Genomic DNA, 25,109 nt, shown 5'->3' on the forward strand with positions numbered 1-25,109 from the left:
TAATTGCCCATTTAAAAATTCAGGTTGAACTGCAAGGATACATTGCTTTCACGCTCACTCGCCTCGTTGCTCACGGGGCCGGCTTGGACCTTGCCTTCTGGCACAGAGCTAATCAGCAGCCTGAGTTTTTATGAAAGCGAACAAGCCTGAAAACAGGAAAGAAAATCCACCTCCTCCATAACAGTTACAAGAAGAGCTTATTCAAACAAGCTGCTCCATGGCACACTTCTCCTGTGGGAAGGCAATGACGCACAAAGCACAGGAGCGATGCCAGGCACGTGCTGAAAGATGCTCACACACTACAGTGGTGACGATGGCACAAGGAAGTACCTGGGCTAAAATGGACTGGAGAGTCTTCACTCCTACCTTGCACAGGCCTCGCATTGATTTTCCCCACCCCTCGCTTCAACAAATGTTGCTTCTTCATTAAGTTAAGCAGAGGAAGGAACATACAGCCGGATGCACACAGGTATTTAGGGGCCTGGAACTGATTTAGGCATGGGTTTATCTGATTTATCCCCATAGGAAGTTAAGTATCTAAATACCTTTGGAGCCATAAATGCTGCCAGATGTGAACAGAGCCCAGGCCCAGTCAATACAGTATCACATCTGGATCGTATGCACCCAAGCAAGCAAAAGAAACGATCCTTCAGTGGATCATCCTGCAATCCTGCTCATTTGGGGGCAGTTTCTCCCTAACTATAGGCAAGGATTGCCCAGAAGTCTGACGGGTGAATATTCCTTCTGGATAGTCTTTGCCCCAGCAAACGTTTGGGTCAGGTCAGCTGAAGCTTTATTTGGATAGAGCTACAGCTGTAGGAGGGGCCCAAAGTGACATGATTCACCATGCACTTGGAGGGGGCTCCCCCCCAAACGTTAAAGCAAAAGGCTTATATACCTTTTTAACAGTCACCTACAATTCACAACATATAGTGAAATTTTTAGAAACCTAGCTGCGGTAACAGTTACAAAAACATTATTTTCATTTCTTTATTACAAAACTCTTTTCTTGCTGTCTCAGTAACCGCTGATTACCACAAGGCCAGACATTCTTCCTCTTTTCCTAGCCCACACTTTTACACAACGCCTTTTGTTTTATCTTTATAACCCTTTTCTGATCAAAGTTTAAGGCCTTTGCTTTTTTTATACCCACAGTCCCCACTTTTGAGACTTAACAGCCTCACACTTCTATTTCTATTAACTTTTGTAAAAAAATTTATCATGGGTTCTGGGGGTGAGTCCACAAATCCAGCAGTCAGAAGCATTTAAGGCTACAGCTACCCTTTGTAGGAAGTGCAATTAAACATTAGAATAAACTGGCAATGGCAAGGCTAAAGAGTAATATGAACAGTCTTATTATACAAAACATGTTGGCAGGTATTGTTTGGCTTGCCTCTGCAGGCGGTTTTTCAGGTTTTCATTGTCTTTTTGTTCGCCTTGATGTCAATAGCATTGATTTAGTCTCAAAAACAGAAAGGACAAAATATTTTAATAACGAATAATACTCACACTAGTAGGACAAATCCTACTACTATCCACACCCAAGAGGGCAACCAAAGTTTCTTCTCGTTTTCTGAGTTTCGGTTGCCTAGAGGGCTGATATTTTCGGCTCTGGGTCTGGGTCGAGGTGGGGATCTTTTAAATGGAAACATTTACGTCTTTTGAGGACTCAGATGATACCTTGGCTCTCCAACTGATGGAATTAGTTGGATCAGGGTGTTAGGTTTATCAATGAGATTACTATCACTTGTGCTTTGATACTCCTCACTTGCTTGCGTGAGGTCTTGAGGGTCTTTGTCCTCGGCCTCAGGGAAAGGTTTCAATCTTGGTTGGAATATAGCTGCTTTGGGGTCCAATGGAGGTGATACCTTCTTGCAGTGCGAGGCGTGAGTCCACGTCTGGTGACTTTGGCAATGAACAGTAGTGTTAGTGGTCAGAAGCACTTGAAAGGGTCCTTTCCATCTGGGTTGAAGAGCGTTTTTCCGTTGATGAACCTTTACACAGACCCAATTTCCTGGCTCAAGGTTGTGCCAAGGAATATCCAGTGCTTGAGGTAAAGCTTCTTGGACCTGGGAATGAACAGACTTAGCACACTTCATTAATGCTTTGCAATAATTTAGCACAGTTTTATTAGTTAATTGTAGGTCTCCTTGGTGTGGGGCTACAGGTGGTGTAGCCGGCATTCTCATGGGTCATGCCATGAGTATTTCATAAGGGGTTAAACCGTGTTTTCTGTTGACGGTGTTTCTAATGTGCATAAAAGAAATGGGCAGTGCATCAGGCCATTTGAGACTTGTTTCAGCTCAGATCTTTGAAATGCATGTTTTTAAATCTGAGTTTTTACATTCTACAGCACCACTTGACTGTGGATAACGACAGTGTAGGTGTTGCTGTATGTTGAGTGCTTGGCAGATGCTTTTTACTATCTGTCCTGTGAAATGGGTGCCTCTATTGCTATTTATTGCAAGGGGCAATCCGAACTTAGGGATGAATTCTTTGAGCAATTTTTTGCTACAGCGATGGAATCAGCATGTACACATGGGCAGGCTTCTACCCATCCAGAGGACATAGCAATAATAACAAGAATGTACTCGTAAGAACAACACTTAGGTAGTTGCATGAAATCAATTTGCAAGTTCACAAACGGTCCCCATGCAGGGGGATGGGCTGCGGGTGTCCTTTTAACCCGTTGCCCAATGTTGTGAGCTAAACAGATGGGACAGGAGCTGCAGTACTGTTGTGCCATGGAAGGAAAATTTGGGGCAAACCAACTTTTTGTACTGCAGCAATCATGCCTCCCATGCTGGTATGGGCTTCTGAATGAGTCAGACGAGCAAGATGTGGCAAAAGCTCTCTGGGTGCTACCAGGCGGCCGTCCAGAGACTGCCAGAGAGAGTCGGGGTGCAGTGAACACCATGCACGCAGCCAGCCATCTTTTTCCCTTTTGTGGCCTGATCTTGAAGAAAGGCTAGGTTTGAGAGGCTAGCCAGAGAGACTGGTTTGCTGAAAAACAAACAAGAACAGAGTTAGGAGCCTGTGGGCCAGAAAGGGCCACATTTCTGGCAGAGTGGTCTGCCAGATCATTTCCTTGTGTGACATCATTAAAGGGTTTTTCATGAGCTTTACATTTAACAACGGCAATAGCAGAGGACAATTGAACAGCTTCCAAAAGTTTTTTTTGATATAACAACCATGACTGATTTGGGCTCCTGATGAAGTGAGGAATCCTCTTTGTTTTTTAAACTTGTCCAAAATCATGAACAACACCAAAAGCATACTTAGAGTCAGTATAAATGGCTGTGATTTGTTTTTTCACAAGGATGCAGGCACGTGTTAAAGCAATGAGTTCAGCAACTTGAGCAGAGCGAGCTTGAGGTAAGGAATAGGCTTCTAAAACAGCATAGTGAGTGCATACTGCATATCTTGCAACCAACTTGCTTGCATCATTTCTAAGGCAGGAACCATCTACAAACAGAACGAGGTCAGAGTTTGGGATAGGAATGTCCTTGAGGTCAGTTTGAGGGGTTAACAATTGAGTTGTGACAGACGGGCAATCATGAGGTTCACCATGAGAGGCAATTGGCAGAAGTGACGCTGGATTCAGAATTGAACAGCGATTTAAGATTACATTCGCAGCTGACAGCAAAAGTTTCTTATATTTAGTAAGACGGGAATTGGAAATATGCTGAGTCTTGCCCTTCAGAAGAAGAGCCGTTACAGCATGGACTGCAACTGTTGAAGAGTGTCCTAGAACTAGAGTATCGGCCTTTTCAAACAATAAAGCGGCAGCGGCCACTGAACGAAGGCAAGGGGCAAATCCTGCAGCCACGGGATCAAGGGCAGAACTATAATACGCAATTGGGCAATGCTTCTCACCATGCAGCTGAGTGAGTACTCCTAAAGCGACTCCTTCCCGTTCATGACAAAACAAGGTAAAAGGTTTCCTCTAATTAGGGAGTCCAAGAGCGGGAGCAACAGTGAGGGCTTGTTTAAGGGCCACAAATGCTTGCTCAGCTTCAGGAGTCCAAGGTAGGGGTTTCGGGGTGGTATCACGGGTAAATGCTTGCAAGAGTTTTGTAAAAGCGGCATAACCCGGGATCCACTGTCTACAATAACTTGTTGCACCTAGGAATTCCCTTATTTGTTTTCTACTGATAGGTTTGGGAATGCCAAGGATAGCTTCAATTCTACCAGAGGAAAGCTCAGAGCTGGCATTTTTAACATGGGCCTTGAGGGCCCTCAAGGTTCAATGAGGAGGAGGTACAAGGAGCAATGGTCTCAGTGGGAAGTTGAGGTTGGATATTAGGAAGAACTTCCCCATGATGAAGGTGGTGAAGCACTGGCACAGGCTTTCCAGGGAGGTAGTGGGATCCTCATCCTTGGAGGTTTTGAAGCCCCGGCTAGACAAATACTAGGCTGGGATGATGCAGTTGGGGCTGGTCCTGTTTGGAGCAGGGGTTGGACTAGATGTGACCTCCTGAGGCCCCTTCCACCCTTCATTTTCTATAATTCTTTGATAATCTTGAGTCTAAAAAGGGTGAGAACTGCTGCTTTAGCCATATCTGTCCGAAACCCTTTTTCTTTCAAAATCCTCCCAAACTCCCAACTTCTAAGATGTCGCGTAGCTGTGACTTCCCTGATCTCATTTGAGATGCATAAGAAAGCTTTACCCTCGGACGACTTTTAAGTTTGTTGCCCCCTCAGTTGCACAGCCCCACGTTCACGTACCCTGCAGCAGGGCACCAACGAGGCTTAGCTGACACAGAATCACCAAAAATGAGGGTTGAAGGGACCTCAGGAGGTCACATCTAGTCCAACCCCCTGCTCCCAGTTACTACATCATCCCAGCCAAGACTTAAAAAACTCGAAGGATGCAGACTGCACCACCTCTCTGGGTAACCCGTTCCACTACTTCACCACCCTTCCCATGAGAAAGTTTTTCCTAATATCCAACCTCAACTTTCCTTGCTGCAGCTTGAGCCCATTGCTCCTTGTCCTGTCATCTGCCCCCACCGAGACCAGCCCAGCTCCATCCTCTTTGCAGCCCCCCTGCAGGGAGGTGAAGGCTGCTATTCAATCCCCCTCGGTCTTCTCTTCTGCACACTAAATCAGCCCAGTTCCCCCATCATGTCCTCACCAGCCATGCAAAAATGTCTCCAACCTACAAGACCTTCTGTTTCCAGCTGGGAAGCTTAGGCCCATCCACCCACCCAGACCTGGACTCACAACCTTCTTGTCCCCACAGTGGTGAGCTGCTTGTGTCTCGCTTACCCACCGGTTTCTCCTGCATGATCTTTCCCGGTGACGAATTAAAGGCCCTGTTTTTCCTGGCACAGACAAAAGCTTCATGTCTAATGTAACCTTTAAGCCTTCCATTGGAAAAGCAGCTTTGACTAGTACCGCACAGAGGGCCAGTTGCAAAGTTTGTTCAAGCTCCTAACTGACCTGCATATGGTTTTGATCAGGGCCTTATACCTTTGATGTGCACGGGTGTGCCTGCGAGTGGGCGAGCACACACGCGGGCACGCTAGCACCTGCACACAACAGCACAGAAGAGCCGGTCCCTCTGCAACGCTACGTTCAGCTTGGCTGAAAGGAGTCTTGGGTTCTCTCTGGCTTGGAGCAAAGCTGCTAATAACCAGCTAACGAGAAGCACTTAGCTAATTCATTCTTTACATGCTGCTTTGATGAAAGTGTTTGAAACTCGCCTATGGTCTGCGGGGATCAAAAAGGAGCAGAGGAACAGAGGGCAGGGAAGTTGCTGGGAATCCAGAAGAGAGGCTGCAAGACCATCAAAGCTTTGTGTGCCAGCTATGAACTGCAGGGGCGCAGATCTGGGCTCCTCGCCTGCCAGACTCCTCCGCCTGAGAGATGACTTCAGAGAGAGAAATGCCAGAGCCCTAGCTGGAATATAACACATCTGCCTGCTGCCAACTGCGGGCAAAACAACCTGATAGATTATGCCTGCATCTGGCCATGATCCTTTCTCTTCCCAGTGCAAAAGCACAAGCCTCTGCTGCCAACATACCCAAGGAGTCTCATTTCTTTCTAGCACCAAGCAGGGGATGTTGTGATAATAAGGGAAAAGCTAACTTCACCCTACAAAAAAATCCCCTGCTCTTGCCTGCCCCAGAGCAAAAGAAATACATAGATAGCCTCCTCTCTGCCATTTGTGCAATGGGCAACCGCGGTAGCTGCTAACACCATTGAGTCCTTTACTATGGCCTGGGTCCCCATGCTAATTCCTCACCCCTCCCCATGCCCGACAGCTCTTCCACTAGTCTAGCAACACCCGCGGTTTCACCTTCTTCCCCATTCCCAGCTCAGCTCTGTCGTCCGAGCCGGCAAGACCAGGCTCGGACACACCAGTTACCCCATGTCTCCCTGCATCCGTCTCATCCTCTAACCCACCACCAGGATGCAACTGCCCAGAGCTACAACCCCAAGTCATGTCTGGACTCCTTCAGGTCTGTGGATGATGCATCTCTGGCAGTTTCCTTATAGGAAGTCATGGCACCTCCCTCTTGCATCAGGTGTTACCTCAAACCCTTGGGCTGGGAAATCAGTGGGTTCCTGAGAGGAAGAATGGTCGAAGGACAGGCATTTCCACTCCACTAATGCAGATTTCTTTGGCATACGCCAAACACTTCTATACTAAGAGATGCACTAGTGATTTTGCAAGCGAATCTTGCCTCCCTATGCTGTTGATCAACCGGTTCAGGGTCTCGCTGGGACATTCAGGCGTGTAGTCTAGTAGTCCAGCAGTCCAGTAGTTCAATGACCTTCTGTTCCCAAACTGAGTTTATACCTTTTGTTATTTGCATGTGCACTATGCACTATGCACATGCACGATTTTTACAGCTTATATTACTACACTGCAATCCCTTGCGGTCGAGGATGATTGCCTTCCCTGATTTTCTTGTCTGTGGGTCCAATAAGACAATCTGATGAGGCTGATCCAGGATGACGGACTTTGCCGCGACTTGGGCACCTGTTTCCATGCAGAGTGGGTGGCTCTGGGTCCTGGACATGCCATTTCTGCAGCTCCTGTTTTTCCATCTCTTGTTGTTGTCTTGAGCTCCCTGCAGCAGACTTTTCCTCCATTTGGGGCGGTCCTGGGTGATCGTCTCCCACAAGTTGATGGCCACATTGCATTTTTTTCAAACTGGCTTTAAGTGAAGTGTTTTCTCTGCCCGCCTCTTGAGTGTGCCCCTTGACTGTGCTGGGAGAATGAAACTTGGTCTGGGAGTCTGGAGTCACACATCTGGATGATGTTTTCCCCGGCCCAGCAAAGTTGATGTCGGGTGATCATCACCTCGATGTTCGTGGTGTTTGCTTGTGAGAGGACTCTAATGTTGGTGCATCTGTCTTCGCACTGGATGCAGAGGATTGTCCACAGGCAGCACTGATGGTACTTCTCAAGCGACTTGAGGTGTCTCTGGTACATTGCCCATGTCTCAGCTACATGCAGAAAGGTGCTATTACTACTACTGGCTATTCACCAACTATTTTATAATCTATTTCTCACAATTGGGTATTTCCCTAAGACCTTACAGGCACAGACACACTCACACCTACATACCTTTCTTATCGCACTTCCTCTGTCTCTTAACATCCTCCCCCCCACTATCAGTGACGACACTCAAGGATGGATCTGGGGGGTGCACTGGTATAGTCCCACCACCCCTTTGATTCCTGGCCCACCCAAAATTTAACACCAACTGGCCGGCAGTGACAGCCACATCTCTAGTCAGGCAGCAGAGAGGGAGTCACTTGACTTCACAGCTCCTTGTAATCTGCCTGATTCCTTCTAAACTCTTCACTCCACAGGTGTTAATGTCCCCTCTCCTTTTTAATGGTCTTGGTGCTCCACCAATCAAGCAAGCCCTTGTTCTGCCATGCTGCTGCCTGTTGGCTGCTCCTGGTCACGGACCTCCTATTTCACAGCCCTGCCGTTTGTTTTTTAACTCTTGGTTTCTGCCATGTGTTTGGAGGCCATGAAGTTACATTTGTTAGGGCTTTGATTTTAACTGGGATAATGCAGCCCCGAGCCCCTAGCCTGTTAATCAAGCTAATTTTTACCAAAGAAAAATAAGTGTGGTTTTAGATGTGAAGATGCATAGATATATGAAATCAATGCCCCTCACCATCTGCAGCCCCCTCTTCAAAATTTCAGCTCTGCCCAGGACAATGTTGATGCTTTGACAAAATTTGTAGTTTTTTGCAGTTTTTAACCCACTAGTTAAAGGTGTTTCGGACCCAGCTAGATAAAGCCTGGCTGGGATGATGTAGTTGGGGCTGGTCCTGCTTGGAGCAGGGGGTTGGACTAGATGTGAGGTCCCTCAACCCTAATTTTCTATGGTTCTCTTATTCTATGAGAGCATGTTTAGAGCCTTTATACCAGTGTTATACACCAAATAGCTACAGAAACCAATTAGATGCTAATGATCCCAGAAGAAAACTAATCACCAGTCACCGTGGAGCTCCCCGTTCCTCTGTACCTGACCTCACTACCCTTGCGTGTGTCCCAGTTGGTTGCCCCCTTATCCCTTCAAACCTCCCTGTCTTCCTAGGGGCTGTGTCACATATCATCTTCCACGTATGGTTTGCAAAGGTCTTGAAACTCCCTCCCTGCTCACTGTATTTTTACCAGCCCAGCCTGGTGCTTGCTTCCAGGAAGGAGAGAACTTGCTTTGAAACAGAGAGAAAGAGGCTCAGCTATGGAGAAGGGGGTGAGAGGCCTGCTAGAAGCTGAGGTCTTCCTAAAGTGTTGCTGAAGCCTTAGCAAGACAGCATCAGGGGGTATGGGGGTCTCTAGTCTATCCAGCGTCAGGGGGCTAGAGAACAAGTAGCCCTGTTAGATCAATGGACCCATCCCTCTCTCTAGCCCCTGTCTCCTGATAATACGAATGAGCTTTGGCCAAGGGTGCATCTCTGCAGCAGGGACAGCTGTCTCTGCAACAGGGATATCCAAGATATGGGCCATAGGCTGGATCCAGGCTGCAGAGCCCTATCCTCTCACCAATGGTGTTGCTCACCAGTCAGGGACTGGACCTGGCATGCTGCATGCAATGCATGCCTGGACTGGTCCCAAGTGTTGGATCCAGTGCACACACTGCATGCAGCACACGCAGGGCTGGACCAGCACACTGCATCCATGCTGGAAAGTCCCATGTGTCGGATCTAACGCACAAGGGCTAGTCTGTGGGCCTGATTCAGCCTGCAAACCAACCCCACACCACTCATCTGGCCAGTGCACCAGCCCCATGCTACTCATCCACCCATCAGGGTTGCATGAGTTTGATCCCCTGATTTAGCATCCTCTCCTGGTAGGTCAGGACTTGATGGGCCTGCATGAGAAACCATGGATGTATCCCACAGCTGCCCTGGAGATCCCAGGGTGCTGCTCTTGAGCCCACCTGATCCTATTCTAGAGGAACCACATACAGAAATCAGGCCGCGTGGAAGCTCCCCGCATGTCCCGCACCCCTGGTCTTAAGCTCCCTGTCCCTGGCATGCCTGAGAATGGGGACAGGGACCTCCGTAGAGTGGCTTCAGGTCAGGATTTGATCTCTGTAGGGTGAGAGCAGGTTGAGCGGGTGAGCTGGAGAGAGGGTGCTGCCCGGACCCTCCAGGAGCACATCTGCCAGGAGCAAGCAGGGAAGATTATGCTCAAGGGCAACCAACATGGGTTCATTAGAGGCAGGTCCTGTCAGACCAACCTGGTGGCCTTCTACGACCAGGTAACAAAATCCTTAGATGCAGGTGTAGCAGTGGACAGTCTTTCTGGATGTTAGGAAGGCCTTCAACACTGTCTGTCACCCCATTCTCATTAAAAAATTAGGCAACTGTGGTGTTGATTCCTACACAGTCAGATGGGTCACTAACTGACTGGAGGGATGCACCCAGAGAGTGGTGGTGGATGGGTCTTATTCGACCTGGAGGGATGTGGGCAGTGGGGTCCCCCAGGGCTCGGTCCTCAGACCCGCGCTGTTCAACATCTTCATCAGTGACTTGGACAAGGGGGTGAAAAGCACCTTGTTCAAGTTCGCGAATGACACAAAGATGTGGGGGACGTGGGCATGTTAGAATGGAGGAATAGGCTGCAATCGGACCTGGACAGGTTACAGGGGTGGGCGGATGAGAACAGGATGGGTTTCAACACTGACAAGTGCAAGGTGCTGCACCTGGGGAGGAAGAACCAGCAGCAGACCTGCAGGCTGGGGAACTCCCTTCTCGTCAGTGCAGAGGCAGAAAAGGATTTTGGAGTCATTATTGATGCCCAAATGAACATGGGCCGACAGCGTGGGGATGCTGTCAGGAAGGACAACCGTACCTTGTCATGCATCCACAGATGCATCTCGAGCAGGTCCAAGGAGGTGGTCCTCCCCCTCTACGTGACACTGGTCAGGGCGCAGTTGGAGTACTGCATCCAGGTCTGGGCACCGCACTTCAGGAGGGATGTGGGCAGCATGGAGAGGGTCCAGAGGAGGGCATGATCGAGGGCAGCAGGACAGGCCCTACGAGGAGAGGCGACGGGACCTGAACCTGTTCAGCCTCCACAAGAGAAGGCAGAGGAGGATCTAGAGGCCATTTACAAACTAGTCAGGGGGGACCAGCAGGCATTGGGGGAGTCCCTGTTCCCCCGAGCACTACCAGGAGTGACTAGAAATAACGGTCACAAGCCGGCAGAGGGTAGATTCAGATTAGACATCCGAAGGCGCTACTTCACTGTCAGGACGGCTAGGATCTGGAACCAACTTCCAAGAGCAGTGGTGCTGGCTCCTACCCTGGGGGTCTTTAAGAGGAGGCTGGATGAACACCTTGCCGGGGTTGTTTGACCCCAGCATCCTTTCCTGACATGGCAGGGGTTGGACTTGATGATCTGCTCAGGTCCCTTCCGACCAGACAAACTATGAAACTATGAAACTATGGACCGTCGGGGAAGCAGTACAGATGTACCCTTCTGGGGAACAGAGAGGATCTCCAACCTTGAAAACCCATTCTAGTTTGATAAGAAAAGTCACCGGTGGTGGCTGCAGTTCATGGAAGTAATCCCAGGTGCTTCCAACCTGTAAGTAACTGGTTGAAGGTCAGGCCAGGTAGACCTCCTCTGCTAAATGGCAGAAGCTCTTCATCCCCAGCCTCTCCAGATGTGTCTACACTGCGGCTCTGTGCAGATGGGCCAGATTCCCAGCTGCTGTGGATCAGCATGTCTTCACCAAAATCAATCAAGATGGGCTGGTTTGCCCCAGCTGAGCTTTAGCCCTTGGTGCATAGCAGCAAATGCCGAATGAACCGGCACTGGAGCGCTCTGTGCCCTTAGCAGCTAGGATAGGAGCTGCTTTCGGCTTGGGTGCAGAGCCCTGAGATGGTCTGGCCTGGGGGCTGCAGAGTACTGATCACAGACTAGGAACAGATGCTGCATTTGTCTCTGAATTACTTGTACCTGCATTTATCCAGGAATAAAAATATCCTGAGATGGATGTGTACACCCAGCAGGACAGCTGAAGGCACCGCTGCTTTTCTGCCGTTGCTTCAAGATACAATCCCAGGATAATCATACATTGCAATATCCTCAGATAACTTAGGCAACCTCTTATTGGGGAAACTTTTTTTTAGGATTTATCCCAGAACAACAGGCATGACTGCACAGGATAAAATGGTTTATGCAAAGATCAAGACAATATCTACTTGCAGGCCCAGTCAGTCGGGCTCACACGACGTTGCTTTTCCAGATCTGGCTCTCCTATCCTCTTTCTTGGCTGGGCTCTTTCCGTGTGACTTCCTTTGACGATGCTATTTTGGTGCCCTGCACCGGACAGCAGGCCAGGAGCGGATTCCCGGCTCCTCTTCCGCACTGCAAAGCCAGGCTGAATTACACAGGGGCACAAGAATGCAATGCCTCCCCCGTTGTATTTCCAGGCGCATCCACGCTCCTGGTTTCCTTTTGAACTAAGAGCATGGGGGTCAGTCTCGAGCATGCCACAGCTGTTTAAGAAATCAAAAAGCCTCACTCAGAAGCTGCTCGCACCAGCCGGCGCCTTCCAGCTCACTCACGCACAGCCCCGATGCCAAGTGCACTGCCTGGGCCACTTGCCTGGGGATGAGGGAACATGCACGCTGTGCCCAGGGCTGGAGGAGTGCTGGTCAACAGCGCCTGGCTCGTAGGAGACGGGGGTCCCGAGCCGTGAGCAGGTTCCTCTCTGTGCATTAGGGGAGCCCGGCTGCCTGGACTGGAAGGGCTTGGACAGTGCTTTGCCATGGTGAGTCGGAGATGCTAGGGCAGGGAGGAGGGGGCTCTGGGATCGGGTCTGTCTTTCCATCAGAGCCTCATACAGCCAGGTCTGGATTAATGCACAGGCAAACTAGGCACATGCCTAGGGCTCTAAGTGAAGAAAGACTGATTGTACATGTTATAATTACTGAGTGAAAAAAGAGGCATCTAAAAATTTCATCTTCAGAGTTTGTTCGCCTAGGGCCCGTTGAAGGGTTAATCCAGCTCTGGATGTACAGTACCGAGGGAACAGGCTTTGCATTGCACAGCAATCACCACATTTGGGGTCAGAAAGGGATTGTCGCCCCTTTGTCAGATCGGGGCAAACTTGGGAGGGCGGGGGGGGACTTTGGAAACTATTTGGGAGTGTGTCTGCATAGGCAGGAAACTTGGGTTTCTTTATGAGGTGAACAAGTGTATTTGCAAGCAGCCTGCCATGGGTTTGGAGACCTGTTTATTAAAATCAGCAAGTCAGCATAGCCCAGTGAATAAAGCATACAGCTCTGGGTCCAGGAACCTTTGCTCTACTCCCGCCTGAGCTCCTGGGCAAGTTGCTTCGTTGTGCCATGCCTCAGTTTCCCCATCTGTACTGTGAAGATAATCTTTTTTAACCCACTTGTGTGAAACGCGGGAGAATTAGGATTGCAGAAGCCTAAAGGGAACAGGTGTGAACACTGGCTTTGTGGAGAAACGGACCCTTTCCAAAGCCATGAGATGCATCCTGAACAGAGTGGAGCTTCTGAGAGCATCAGCCCCCTTGCTGCTACATGTCAGGGCATTGGTTTGGGGGGGTTTTAAGCCTCCTCCAGAGGTGATGGGTGCTGCTGTAGCCCAGGCTGGGGATGGGGATGCTTCTGCTGGCACCAACCCTGCAGGGTCCTGATGGAGGGTCTTGCCCCTGAGCTCAGGCTTAGACTGATGCTGCACTGGGGTCAGGAAGGGATTTCCCCCCCAGTCAGACTGGTACAGACTGGGGGGTTTTGCCTTCTTCTGTAGCAGGGACACAGCCTCTGCCTGCGGTCACTCAAGCATATTAACAACTAGAAAATCAACAGAAAACAGAGCCTCTCTATAAACAATATCCCAGCCAAGCTGTGCTTGCTAAACCCCTGCCCAAGCCCAAGCAGCAAGGTCTTACAGTGCTTCTGCAAGATGTCCAGGCTCCGGCTCTGGTGGTCTCGAGAGGGAGGGATGCTCCAGCACTGAGGAGCGACTGCAGGGAGCAAGCTCCTATGCATTTTTTGCCAAGCAGACTTAGTAACTACTGGTACTTGCAGAAGGCTGCTTTTGGCTGACCTTAGGAATTGCAGTGGGGCATAGGGGAGAAGATGGACCCTTAGGGATAGAAGAGCCTTATAGGTCAAAACCAGCACCTTGAATTGCACCCAGAAAGCTGCTGACAGCCTGTGCAGACCCTGCAGCACTGGGGTGATGTGCTCCTGGGGACCCATCTCCATCACCAGCTGCAGCTTCCAGATGTTTTTTAGGGGCAGCCCTATGGAGAGCACATTGCAGGATTGTGGCCTTGAGGTTACAAGAGCACTGGTGATGATCTGGGAGAAGGGACCGCAGCCGTGCCACCCGATGGAGCTGCCAGCCGCAGTCCCCACCTGGAGATGCAGATGCAGCAGAGGATCCAGGAGCGAGTGGTCTCCTCCGTCTTGTCTGGATTCAGCTTCAATCAATTCCCCCACATCCCATCCCCGGCAGCAGCCAGGCGCTGAGACTGCGGGCCAGGGGGAGAGGCGCAGCAGAGGTAGAGCGGGGTGCCCTCAGCATCCTGACAGCACCCCCCTCCGCACGGTCGTGCACAGCAGCCTCAGACACACATTGAACAGGACAAGGTGGACTGGGCGACCCTACAAGAAAGGTCCTGAGGGGTTTCTACTAGAAATCCTAGAGAAGTGGGGCTGGAAGGGACCTGCAGAAGTCACATGTAGTGCAAACCCCTGCCAGAGGCAGGATCAGCCCTCTCCAAACCATCCTATCCAAATCCATTGTCTTAGCAAAACGACACCTAGGAACTACAGCCTTTCCGCATAGCAAACAGGACCTATGGGAAAGGCAGGAAGAACTGGGATTGTTTGGCCTGGAGAAGAGAAAACTGAGGCAGTATTTAGTAGAAAACTTCATGGTCCTGCTTGGAGCACGGGGACTGGACTAGATGTGACCGCCTGAGGTCTCTTCCACCTGAATTTTGTATGATTCATTACAAAGAGGACTGCAATCAACTGTTCTTTATGTCACCTGGGACAGGACAAGAAGGAACAGGCTGGAATTACAACACAGGTGATGTTGGTTGGAGATCAGCCAATTAGCAAAATGACGCAGTCCCATCACCACCCACTGGGACCCCCCTGCTGGGAAAGGGCAGGACCCATTTAGAGCTGCCCCCTCAACACCCATTAGGTGTTGTAAGCGCTTGAGCCACATCTGAAGGCCGAGACCACAGAAAGACGAAGATCAGCAGGGCACAATTTCCCCTATCGCCAGGCAGGGATCATCATCCAAGGCCACTAGTGCAGTCTCCCTATCCAGGACAAGTGCCAGTCTGACAAGGGTCCAAGCAACCGATGGCATCCAGATGAGCCTGGCACGGCTAGGTGACCCCCCCCCAGGCAGTGACCTTCCCCAGACAAGGCAATACCAGGCTGGGGATTCAGTGTCAATCGACGGGTCCTTGAGCAGGGGCCAGATAATTGCAGAGTTATGCCAAGATCTAGCTAAGCTAAGGACTTGGGGAGTAGCAGGCTTTGCTGATAAAAGATGCAGAGAGCAAAAACACCGGTTCAAGAATAAAACCCACAGCTGAATAACTTGAGGGGTGCTCTGCTAGCAGGGGTGAGCTGGACTCAGCAGGGAGTGAGCTGGAGATACCCAGACTCGGCGGGGAACGTGGTCTGATGCCCAACCTCGGCAGGAGGGAGCTGCAGGCAAGGAGACAACAAAAAGGACATGTTGGTAGAGAGAGACAGAGAAGAACTGGCACAGGGCGAAGGCAGCTCGGCTATAAATACAGGGGTTGTGAGACTCGCCCTTTCGTAGTGACTTAGGGGGCATCAGCTGCACGCCATGCATTGCTTACCCCTGTCTGGGCAGTTTTGCTGAGCCGGGCTCATTGCTGGACAGACTCCCAGTGACCCTCTCCCAGCATTTGCCACCGAACATGGATTCAAGTTGTCTTTTCTGCATCCAAGAGGCAATGCCCCGAAACAAGCCGCCTGAACAGCCAGAGCCAGGAAAGCTCCCGCTCCCGCACCCGCATCTCACAGCACCGTGCACGTGCACACATTTTTTTTCGAGGACTTGAGCAAGGTGCAAGGAGATTGCATTGGAGCTAAAGACAAGCTGTTCTGGGTTGGGTTGGGTATCACATGGAGCACGGCACCCAGTTTTGGGCCCTGGACTTCAGGAAGGACACGGGCCTGGTTGGAAAGAGCGACAAAAATGATAAGAGGCCTTGGAAACAGGAAACCCAATCTGGGATTGTTTAACATGGAGAAAAGAAGGCAGAGGGGAGATTTGGTAAGTCTTCAGATACACAGAGCATTACAAAGAGGATAGCGACCCACTGTTTTTTGCATCTGCTGGGTCTGGGCAGGAAGGGAACGGTCTGACATTACAAGATGGGTGGTGTTGGCTGGAGGTTAGGAAGACTGTCTTTGTGCTGAAGGCAGGAACAAGCTGTCCAGGGAGGTTGTGAAAACTCTCCCCGAGTTAGACAAACCCTGCGATGGGCTGCTTGAGATGGAGCCGGTCCTGCTTTGAGCAGGGGGATGGACTCAATGGACTCCTGCTGTGCTATGATTTTATGTTCACCTTAAAACCTAAGCAGTGCCCAGATGTTCTGAGCAGCTGGGGGAAGAGAGCAAAATGATGCAGTTCACCCTGACACGGCACCAGACATCACACCTGAGCCTGGCACAGTGAAAGCAGGCGGGGCTGCAGCCGCCAGCATCCTGCTTCTATCAAAAAGTTGTTCATATATGCTCAAAAAATCCCAGGTAAAGGGCTTTGCCCCTGCTCCTCCTGCTTGGGTGCTGGCTGGGGATGGGGACCAGGCTGTGCCAATGCTCCTGCTGGCACCAACCCCGCAGGGTCCTGGAGAGAGGACTTTTGATGCTGCAAAATCTCCCAGTCTGTACCAATCTCCTTTCCTGACCCCAAATGCATCGGTCTGAGCAGAGGGGCAAGACCCTCTAGCCAGGACCCTCCAGCAGTAAGTCCCAGCAGGAGCACTGGTTATTGTGATCCATCGTGCTAGGTGTTGTACAACCAAAGAGCAAAGTCCTGCCCTTTGCCCTGATGAAGCACAGAAGCATATAGGCAACAGGTGGCTACAGACACCAGGAACCGGGCGAAAGGGCTGTCTGGGGAGGAGCTGAGCAACACCTCTAGGTTCTTGCAAAGGGATTTCATGACTCCAATGTATTGCAGGGCCAAGTCCAAAGACACGATGCCCCTTTAAAGGCAGCATCTGCTTCCAATCCCTGGCATCAGCTCTCCTTCCTTAACATCAGCCTCTGTGCTCATGTCTGGGTCGAGTCATTGAGCTGCTTGTGAAAGAGCCCATTGTTCTGGCTTGGCATCCCCTGTTTCTAATGCCGCCCACAGCCAGAGGGGCTGTCCGCAGCTCCACGGCTCCGCTCAGGCTAGACCGTAGGTCATGTTGGGTGCAAAGCAAAGAACAAAGCTGCCCTGCTTCAATGTTGGCAGGACAAAGTGGGCTTAGCAGCCGCGTGTGCTACAGGCAGCTCACCAGGGGTGTGCAAGAGGCAATGCATTGCACACTTCCTATGGGACCCCTCCCCTCACACACACACACGTACAGAGGAAAGGTCATGGCTGCATTGCTCTCTGGGTGATGTTCAGCTACCTTATGAGACAAGGAGCAATGGTCTCAGCCAGAAGCAGGGTGCTAACGGGTATCTTCAGAGAACAGAAAGGGAAATCACCCTCAGAGCAGCTATCAGAGCAAACTTCCCTGTGAGTGCATTACACCCCCCATTTGGTGACCCCCTCCATCCGAGCGGCTGCTGCTATCAGATCCTGCTACGACTTGCAGACCCGCCTGTCTGCTCCGGGCGTGTTTCCATCCCTCCAGCCCTAGAGACCTTGGCTACTCTCTCTCTGACATTTCCTCTTCTATGTGGCTCTGATCTCCATGACCAGCCTGGTTTTTGCCCATTGGGATCCTGGTGTTGGGGGTGACACATCCCAAGGCTGGTAGAAGTACCCAGTGTGTTTGCTACGTGCTGTTGCCATTGGTAAGTCTACCAGTAGGCCCAGTTTGCTCTTTCTCTTGCTTTCAGTTCAGTCCCATATAGCCATCCACGACCTTTCCTCTGCCCTGTTCCTCACCACCCTCAACCTTGGATAGTTCATGCAGGATTTCAGACATCTGGCATTTTAGGATGCACGCAATTTGGTGAGGCTTGGACACAAACTGGGGTACCCAGGACCTGATTTTTGGAGCTTCTGAGCATCATTGATTTCCATCCAAGTAGAGCTGTGTGAGCTACTCTTCCAGAGGTTTGTCATGGGCAAAGCTGAGGCTCCTCTGGTCAGAGACCTGGGGGGAAAACTCTTCTCAGCTATTCCTTGGCTGTGTGCCCATTGCTAACAAAGCTAAACTCCCTCATGGGGTGTTGTGAAGGGCTGTGAGGCCCTAAGATGCCTCCAGAGATCATAAAATCACAGAAAATTCAGGTTGGAAGGACCTCAGGAGGTCACATCTAGTCCAACCCTCTGCTACAAGCAGGACCAGCCCCAACTACATCATCCCAAGCAGGGCTGTGGCTAGCCAGGTCTTCAAAATCTGCAAGGATGAAGACTCCACCACCTCTCTGGGGAGCCTGTCCCGGTGTTTTCCTACCCTCCTAATGACAAGGTGCTTCCTAATATCCAACCTCAACTTTCCTTGCTGCAGCTTGAGCCCATTGCGCCTTGTCCTGTCATCTGCCCCCACTGAGAACAGCCCAGCTCCATCCTCTTTAAAACCCCCTGCAGGGAGCTGAAGGCTGCTATTCAATCCCCCTCGGGCTTCTCTTCTCCAGACTAACGTAGATCTCAGGCAGGCTGGCACCTATCTCTGGACTGAAAGATGTCTGCATAGCCCTCAACCTTGCCGGGGCAGGTCTCTCTGCCGCTCTTAGCATCTCACAAAGTAAGCTAGCACCTTCAAAAGCCTCTCTGAACAAGTTAGTCTATAAGGTGCCACCCTGCCCTGCCATCTGCCTGACTGCAGAGCAGCATGGCAAACCAACCTAATGGCGCTGGTAGGGTTTTGCCATTACGTTTCACCCCAGCACTGGCTGCATTTTAGCAAAGGGTGCAATACTTATGCTTCTCATCCTGCACCAACATATCCTTAGCTGTTTAAACCTGCTAGCTGATTCAGGGTGACTTCAGAGGAGCTCTGCTGCTTCCTACCAGTGAGTAAGGATCAGGCAACAATCGATTCGGAAGCACCTGAGCCCTCTATTTCCTGAAAAATTAAAGCTATTCCATAAATATAAATCAGAATTGCTACAAAGAGCGAGCAAAAAGAGTTACCATCAGACTAAAACCCTTTCCTCCTTCCCAAGTGGTGCGTTCTCCCTCTCGGTGGCATTTTTGCTTTTATTGTTGAAATGAAAGAAAATTCTATTTTCCCCCTATGTGAAATATGGACCTGCCTTTATTTCAGATCAATAGAAGCTGGAATAAAATGGGCCTCAACCGAGTTATATTCCAGCATTTTAAAAAAAAGTCCTTCAAGAAAATCGTGTTTATTTCCCAGCCCTCCTTTAACACCTGTGAATGATGGCTCTTACTTGCTTTCTGTGAACCTGGGGCTATGTAATACCACCTGAGGGGCCAGGTTTGGGTCCCAGTTGTACCAGTGTCAGTTGGGACTAGCCCCGTTAGGTTGCATTGCATTTATCCTGAGAAAAACCATTTTATCCTGGGATGAAGTGCAAGAGTACAGATGCCCGTTGTCCTTCTCTGCAGAAAAGGACCTGGGGGGACAAGGGACAAGAAGCTGGATATGAGCCAGCAGTGTACCCTTGGTGCCAAGGAAGCTAATGGCATCCTGGGCTGCATTGGGAGGTGTTACCAGTAAGTCCAGGGCAGTGATGCGTCCCCTCTATTCGGCACTGGGGAGGCCACATCTGGAGTCCTGTGTCCAGCTGTGGGCCCCCACTGCAGAAAGGATGTGGACACATAGGAGAGAGTCCAGCGGAGGGCAATGAAAATGGTTGTGGGACTGGGGGACAGGACTGGTGAGGAGAGGCTGAGGGAAATGGGCTCATTTAGTCTGCAGAAGAGAAGGCCGAGGGGGATTGAATAGCAGCCTTCACCTCCCTGCAGGGGGGCTGCAAAGAGGATGGAGCTGGACTGGTCTCAGTGGGGGCAGATGACAGGACAAGGAGCAATGGGCTCAAGCTGCAGCAAGGGAAGTTGAGGTTGGATATTAGGAAAAACCTTCTCATGAGAAGGGCAGTAAAGCACTGGCACAGGCTACCCAGAGAGACGGTGAAGTCTCCATCCTTGGGGGTTTTGAAGACCCAGGTAGAGCCTGTATAAGCAAAGCACAATGCAGCCCATGAAGGGCTATCTGGAAAGCTGCGGCCCCTCGCTCACAGGGCAGAAGCAAGACTGCACCAAACCAAACCGCTCCCTTTGGCTGCAGCTGCTTTGTTCGGCTGCCAGGGAAGTGCGGAGGCGACAGAGCCGGAGCTGAGATCCCCGTCGCTGGCTGCTGTTCGGACGGAAAGGAAACCTGAGACTCTGACCACACAGCCCTTAAAAACACAGGCCTCCCTGCAGCCTCTGCCTGAGGCAGACCAAGGGGACCTGGGAGGACGACAATGCACCAGGCAGGCCCGGGGAGCTGGCGATGGTGCAGGGTCGATGCTGGCGTGTTCCCTGTTACGTGCGTCTGCCCAGGGGAGCAGGATCAGGAGACAGCGAAGCTTCCCCTGGTTTCATCCACCATAAATGAGCACATCTCCCTCAAAGCAAGGGGGTCCTGTCCTCAGCTGGCAAAGACCAGCATAGCTGCATGGGCCAGATTCTCAGAAGGTGTAAATTGGCATGGCTCCATTGACTTGGGGTGTAATTAAGCAAAGGGAAATTTAGGCTGCATCTCTGGAAAGCGTCCTCAGGGAGGACTCGTTCGGCCACAAAGACTCTCAGAAAATTCAGGTAGGAAGGGAGCTCAGGAGGTCCCATCCAGTCCAACCCCTGCTCAAAGCAGGACCAGCCCCAACTACATCATCCCAGCCAAGGCTTTGTCTACCTGGGGCTTCAACACCTCCAAGGATGGAGACTGCACCACCTCCCTGTGTGACCTGTTCCAGTGCTTTCCTACCCTCCGAATGACAAGGTATTTCCTAATCTCCAACCTCAACTTCCCTTGCTGCAGCTTGAGCCCATTGCTCCTTGTTCATCATCTGCCCCCACTGAGAGCAGCCCAGCTCCATCCTCTTTGCAGCCCCCCTGAAGGGAGGTGAAGGCTGCTATTCAATCCCCCTCAGTCTTCTCTTCTGCAGACTCAATCAGCCCATTTCCCTCAGCCTCTCCTCACCAGTCCTGTCCCCCAGCCCTCAACCATTTCCATTGCCCTCCGCTGGACTCTCTCCAATGTGTCCACATCCTTTCTGTAGTGGGGCCCACAACTGGACACCTGACTCCAGATGTGGCCTCACCAGTGCTGGATAGAGGGAAGAATCACGTCCCTCGATCTGCTGGCACCGCTCCTCCCAATGCAGCCCAGGATGCTGTTACCCTTCTTGGTGACAAGGGCTGTTCAGCTTCTTGTCCCCTGGCCCCCCAGGTCCTTTTCTTCTGCCCAGCCAGTCATTCCCAGCCTGCACCGGTGCAGGGGATTGCTCCCTCCTACATGCAGGACTTTGGACTTAGACACTGCAAAGGTTCAGAAACGAGCCGTAAGAGTGACTCAAGTTCTCACGTGTGTTTGCTTCCTTACAGCCCATGACAGTGCGAGGCGGCGCTTGGGGCCTGCTGCTAGGGATCTGCATGCTGCTCTCCTGCCACCTGGCCCAGAGCAGAGCAGGGGAAGAAGAGGGCTCAGATGCTGCATCAGGGTTCGTGATGGACCATGCAGGGCTCAGCCCTGAGGACACCAGGCATCAGCCCATGAGCCCCAGCCCTTGCGGCCTCACCTTCCACGCCCCAGACCCCTGCAGCTCAAGTGCCAAGACATCCTCGCCAGCTTCTCCGGAAGAGCTGGACCATCTCAAGAACCTTCTCCAGGACACCAGCGGCAGGCTCAAGGGCCTTCAGAGAGCAGCCGGCGTGGAGGCCAGCCAGCCTGGGTACCAGGACATCATTTCAAAAGTGCTGCCCAGCATCAGAAGAGCAAACCTGGAGCTCTCTGAGAGCCTAGGCAGGATCACGAGAGAGCTGGACGAGCACGTGGCCCGAGCTGACCCTCTCCATCTGACGGAGAAGAGACAGAGGTAAGCGCAGCTTGGCCGGCACCCAGGGTTGAATCATAGAAATTAAGGGCTGAAAGGGCTCCAAAGATCACTGAGATTTGCATGCATCTCTCTATGGCTTGAGTGGGGCTACAGTGGACTCCCATTATTAGTGAGATTGCTGCAAATGGGACACGTATCCCAGATCTCTCTCCCTTGCACACTCACCATACAAGCCACTGGGTTGGTCCTCCACGTGCTGAGCCTCCTGGCTGAGACGCAGGAGCCCAGTAGTCCAGATGGACCTTGGTCCTGCCAGCTCACGCTGGCTCTAGGGTCCTTTTGGCATCACTAAATCTGCTGGGATTGCATGGACCACCCTGGAAACCCTGCCGTTGACATGTGCCCTTCCTCCCTGCTCTGTGCCCAGGCTGAGGAGAGGCCTCCAGGAGATGGACCAGATGCTGCGGGTCACCGGCCGCCTTGCCAACCAGCTGGATGACGCCTCCCAGGACCTCCATGGGGCCTTAGTCCAGCACTTGGATAGAGCAGTGGCCCTCATCAGCCACAGATCCTGAGGTCCTGGTCACGAGGAAAGAGGACATCCTTCAATCTAGGTGTCTGCAGGGTTTTGCTTGCATGTATCAGCAAGGCCGGGTCCTGGGAGGCACTGAACCTCTCCCCGGCACCGGAGACCCAGCTCCAGCCCATACGTCCTGCATCAGCAGAAGCAGCCCACGCCTGGCGACCACTGTTTCCTGCCACTTCCATGGGGGTAAATATGAAATAAGGGCATGGGACCCAGGAGGCTTATTCCAGATTGACACCTGGGGACTGATCATTGCCTGGCCTTGAAGTCCACCCCGAGCCTCCAATTGCTCTCCATGCCTGAGCAGCGTAGCTCTCAGCTGCAGCTAGCACGTGTCCTCTCTGGAGCTTGACACTGCAGGAAGAATAGCCACGGTCTCGGTGCCGCGGTGAAGGCTTGGCTAGATTTATTGCCTATGAAGCATCTCCTCATTAGTCCACAAGGTACAAGCTGGATGCCCACCACCAAGTATTAACATGACACGTGTATTGCCAATGATGCATTTACTCGGCCTACCAGGTGCAAGCTGGATGCCCGGCTCAAGGTATTAACACAGCCCACATATTGGGCTCCCCCAGCCAATTGCAACATTGCAAGGTTTGCAGCCCTCCTTTCCTACAGTGATTGCAATACATCACCCTTGACATCAGACACATCCCGTACCTTGCAGTTAAATCGTCCCTTGTACTCCCTGTACATCCCCACCCTGGAAAATTCCTCATGGATGTGCATGTGCTAGACCGTCCAGTACCCGCCTCACCCCTCAACCTCACGATGAATCTGCACAGCTGGATTGCAGAAGCAGTTTTGCCTATTGGTCACAGCTCTGCCAAAGCCTTTCTGTGAGCAGTAGCGACCAGCCCCTTCTCTGCACAGGCTCCAGCTATCCGACAGCAGGTAGCAGGACCCATCTAGCCCATAGCATCCAGGCAAGGATCAATGCTGCAGCCTGGCCTGCTCTTTAAGGGCAGGGCTGTGTACAGAGGATGTGGGCAGCTCTAGGATTTTGAGAAGGGGGGTGCAGATGCAGTGCAGCATCATCACTTATAATACAGCACCCATCTTTCTCCAAGGAAAAACCAATTAGAAGCTTTACTAATATGCTGAGGGCCTGGGGCTCTATTATTCAGTTCAAGATTGAAGCAAAAAAATATATATAACTTTGTTAGAACATTCATTAACTTGCTATAGCCTATACTATGTATAAAAACCCCACAGCAAAAGAAGCAAAAGTAATCAAAAGACGCTTTATCATTAGTCCTGTAGTCATTAGACTTAAACGTACATCTTTCTTCAGATTCATAAAGCAAACTAACCTTCATGAACCTCTTGACCAAGCTTTCGGTGCTTCACTGGCAGTTATTTCCACCCCTGAGTCCCTGTGTACCTGAGTTAATGTTTTCACCTAGCATTAAAAGCAGTCTGCGGGCCTGTGAAATAGGAGCTAGATTACCAGGAACAGCAGCAGGCAGCCAAAATGCAGGAGAAAGGGTAACTTCACCAGTGCAACATCAAAAATATTTAAAAAAGACAAGAGGATCATTAGCACCTGTGGAAAGAAGAGTTGAAAAGGAGTCAGGTGTATGATCATGAGCCAGGAAGTCGAGTCAATCCTTCACTGCTGCTGAATAGAAATACTGCTGTTGGTTTTAAACTTTGGGTGCAACAGGAATCAAAGCGGGGGGGGGCTGCACCACTGCACCCCTCTGGATCTACGCCTGGCAGAGGGCACTTGCAACAGGGTGTCTGTCCCTTTAAGAGGGGACAGCCAGCCCTGTTGAATAATGCAGCTATGGGGGATCAAGCATCTTACTGGGAGCTTAAAAGCCATCGAGCCTATCCCACAGCCCCATACAGCACCCTGTGGTTGCCAGCAGCAGTAGCACAGGGCAGCCTGGGGTCCTGGGGTAGGGTCCCGTTTTGCACGCCATTGCCAGAGCAAGCTGTGATCTGCTCCCCTCCATGGAGAGCAGAGCAAGGGGCCTTCCACCCTGGGGTGCATGCCTTTTCCTCTGGCTGCCATCCCCCAGATAGAGCTTGGCCCTGGGGGCATGCTTGGGCAGGGGGCTGCGAGGCATGACCACGGCCCTGGAAGCACACCTGGTAGCAAGGAAGGATCCTGCCGCACACGTGTCAGCTCGTGTTTCCACTCCCACCCTTCACCGGCCACTGGCTGTGGACCTGCACCCAGCTCGGCAAGCCGGGTGTCTGGGGCTTCACGCCTCAACCCTCTCAAGCAACCGAGGCATGCATGGGCATTGGGGTGCTGGGAGGCCAGGCTGTGGTGGGTACGGCCTCTGGTTACGCCCGTATCTGGGCTCCAGCAGTGGCAGCCACTCTTTCACTGCAAGGGAAGGTGGGAGATTCATCTGTCCTGCACTGAGCACCAGGGAGCACCCTGACCACCCTGAGAATACCAGCCCTCACATGCATAAGCATATGTCCATGCACACGCAGGCACATGCACACAGGTGTGCACACACATGCACACATCCATGCACATGCTCACACATACACGCATGCACCTGCCCAGGCACATGCACATTTATATGCACATGCATGCACACACAGAAACATGCATGTTCACACATGCACATATCCATGCACATACAGACACATATACACATGGGCACACATACACATGTCCATGTGCACACATACTCATATGCACATACATTCACACAAACATGGGCATATCTGTACACACACTCACACATATACACATATACACACACGCATACATGTGCAAGCCCATGCATGCACGTACATATATGCGTACACATGCACAAACACAAAAAGTGTGCACACACATATCTAT

At 51.3% G+C, this 25,109-nt stretch overlaps 1 protein-coding gene across 3 annotated transcripts; it reads left to right on the forward strand.

Moving 5' to 3' along the window:
• LOC106738177 (uncharacterized) lies at window positions 1-23,616 on the forward strand. Of its 3 annotated transcripts, none has more exons than XM_059728205.1 (3): window positions 1-469; window positions 21,254-21,744; window positions 22,133-23,616. In XM_059728205.1, the coding sequence occupies exons 2-3, from the start codon at window positions 21,257-21,259 to the stop codon at window positions 22,278-22,280; spliced, it is 636 nt and encodes a 211-aa protein (XP_059584188.1). In that variant the 5' UTR covers window positions 1-469; window positions 21,254-21,256; the 3' UTR covers window positions 22,281-23,616. The 3 variants fall into 3 exon arrangements, with proteins under 3 accessions (XP_059584188.1, XP_059584184.1, XP_019338362.1); XM_059728201.1 differs by lacking the exon at window positions 1-469 and adding an exon at window positions 11,765-12,266; XM_019482817.2 differs by lacking the exon at window positions 1-469 and adding an exon at window positions 19,774-20,648.
• Window positions 23,617-25,109: the final 1,493 nt, after the last annotated feature.

Source organism: Alligator mississippiensis, chromosome 1 (assembly GCF_030867095.1).
Source record: "Alligator mississippiensis isolate rAllMis1 chromosome 1, rAllMis1, whole genome shotgun sequence".
Classification (NCBI taxonomy): domain Eukaryota; kingdom Metazoa; phylum Chordata; order Crocodylia; family Alligatoridae; genus Alligator; species Alligator mississippiensis.

Bases quoted from the DNA above. Each gene is read 5' to 3' on its own strand.
- LOC106738177 (XM_059728201.1), top strand. The intron at 21,745-22,132 runs GTAAGCGCAGCT...CTCTGTGCCCAG, and splicing joins CTGACGGAGAAGAGACAGAG to GCTGAGGAGAGGCCTCCAGG.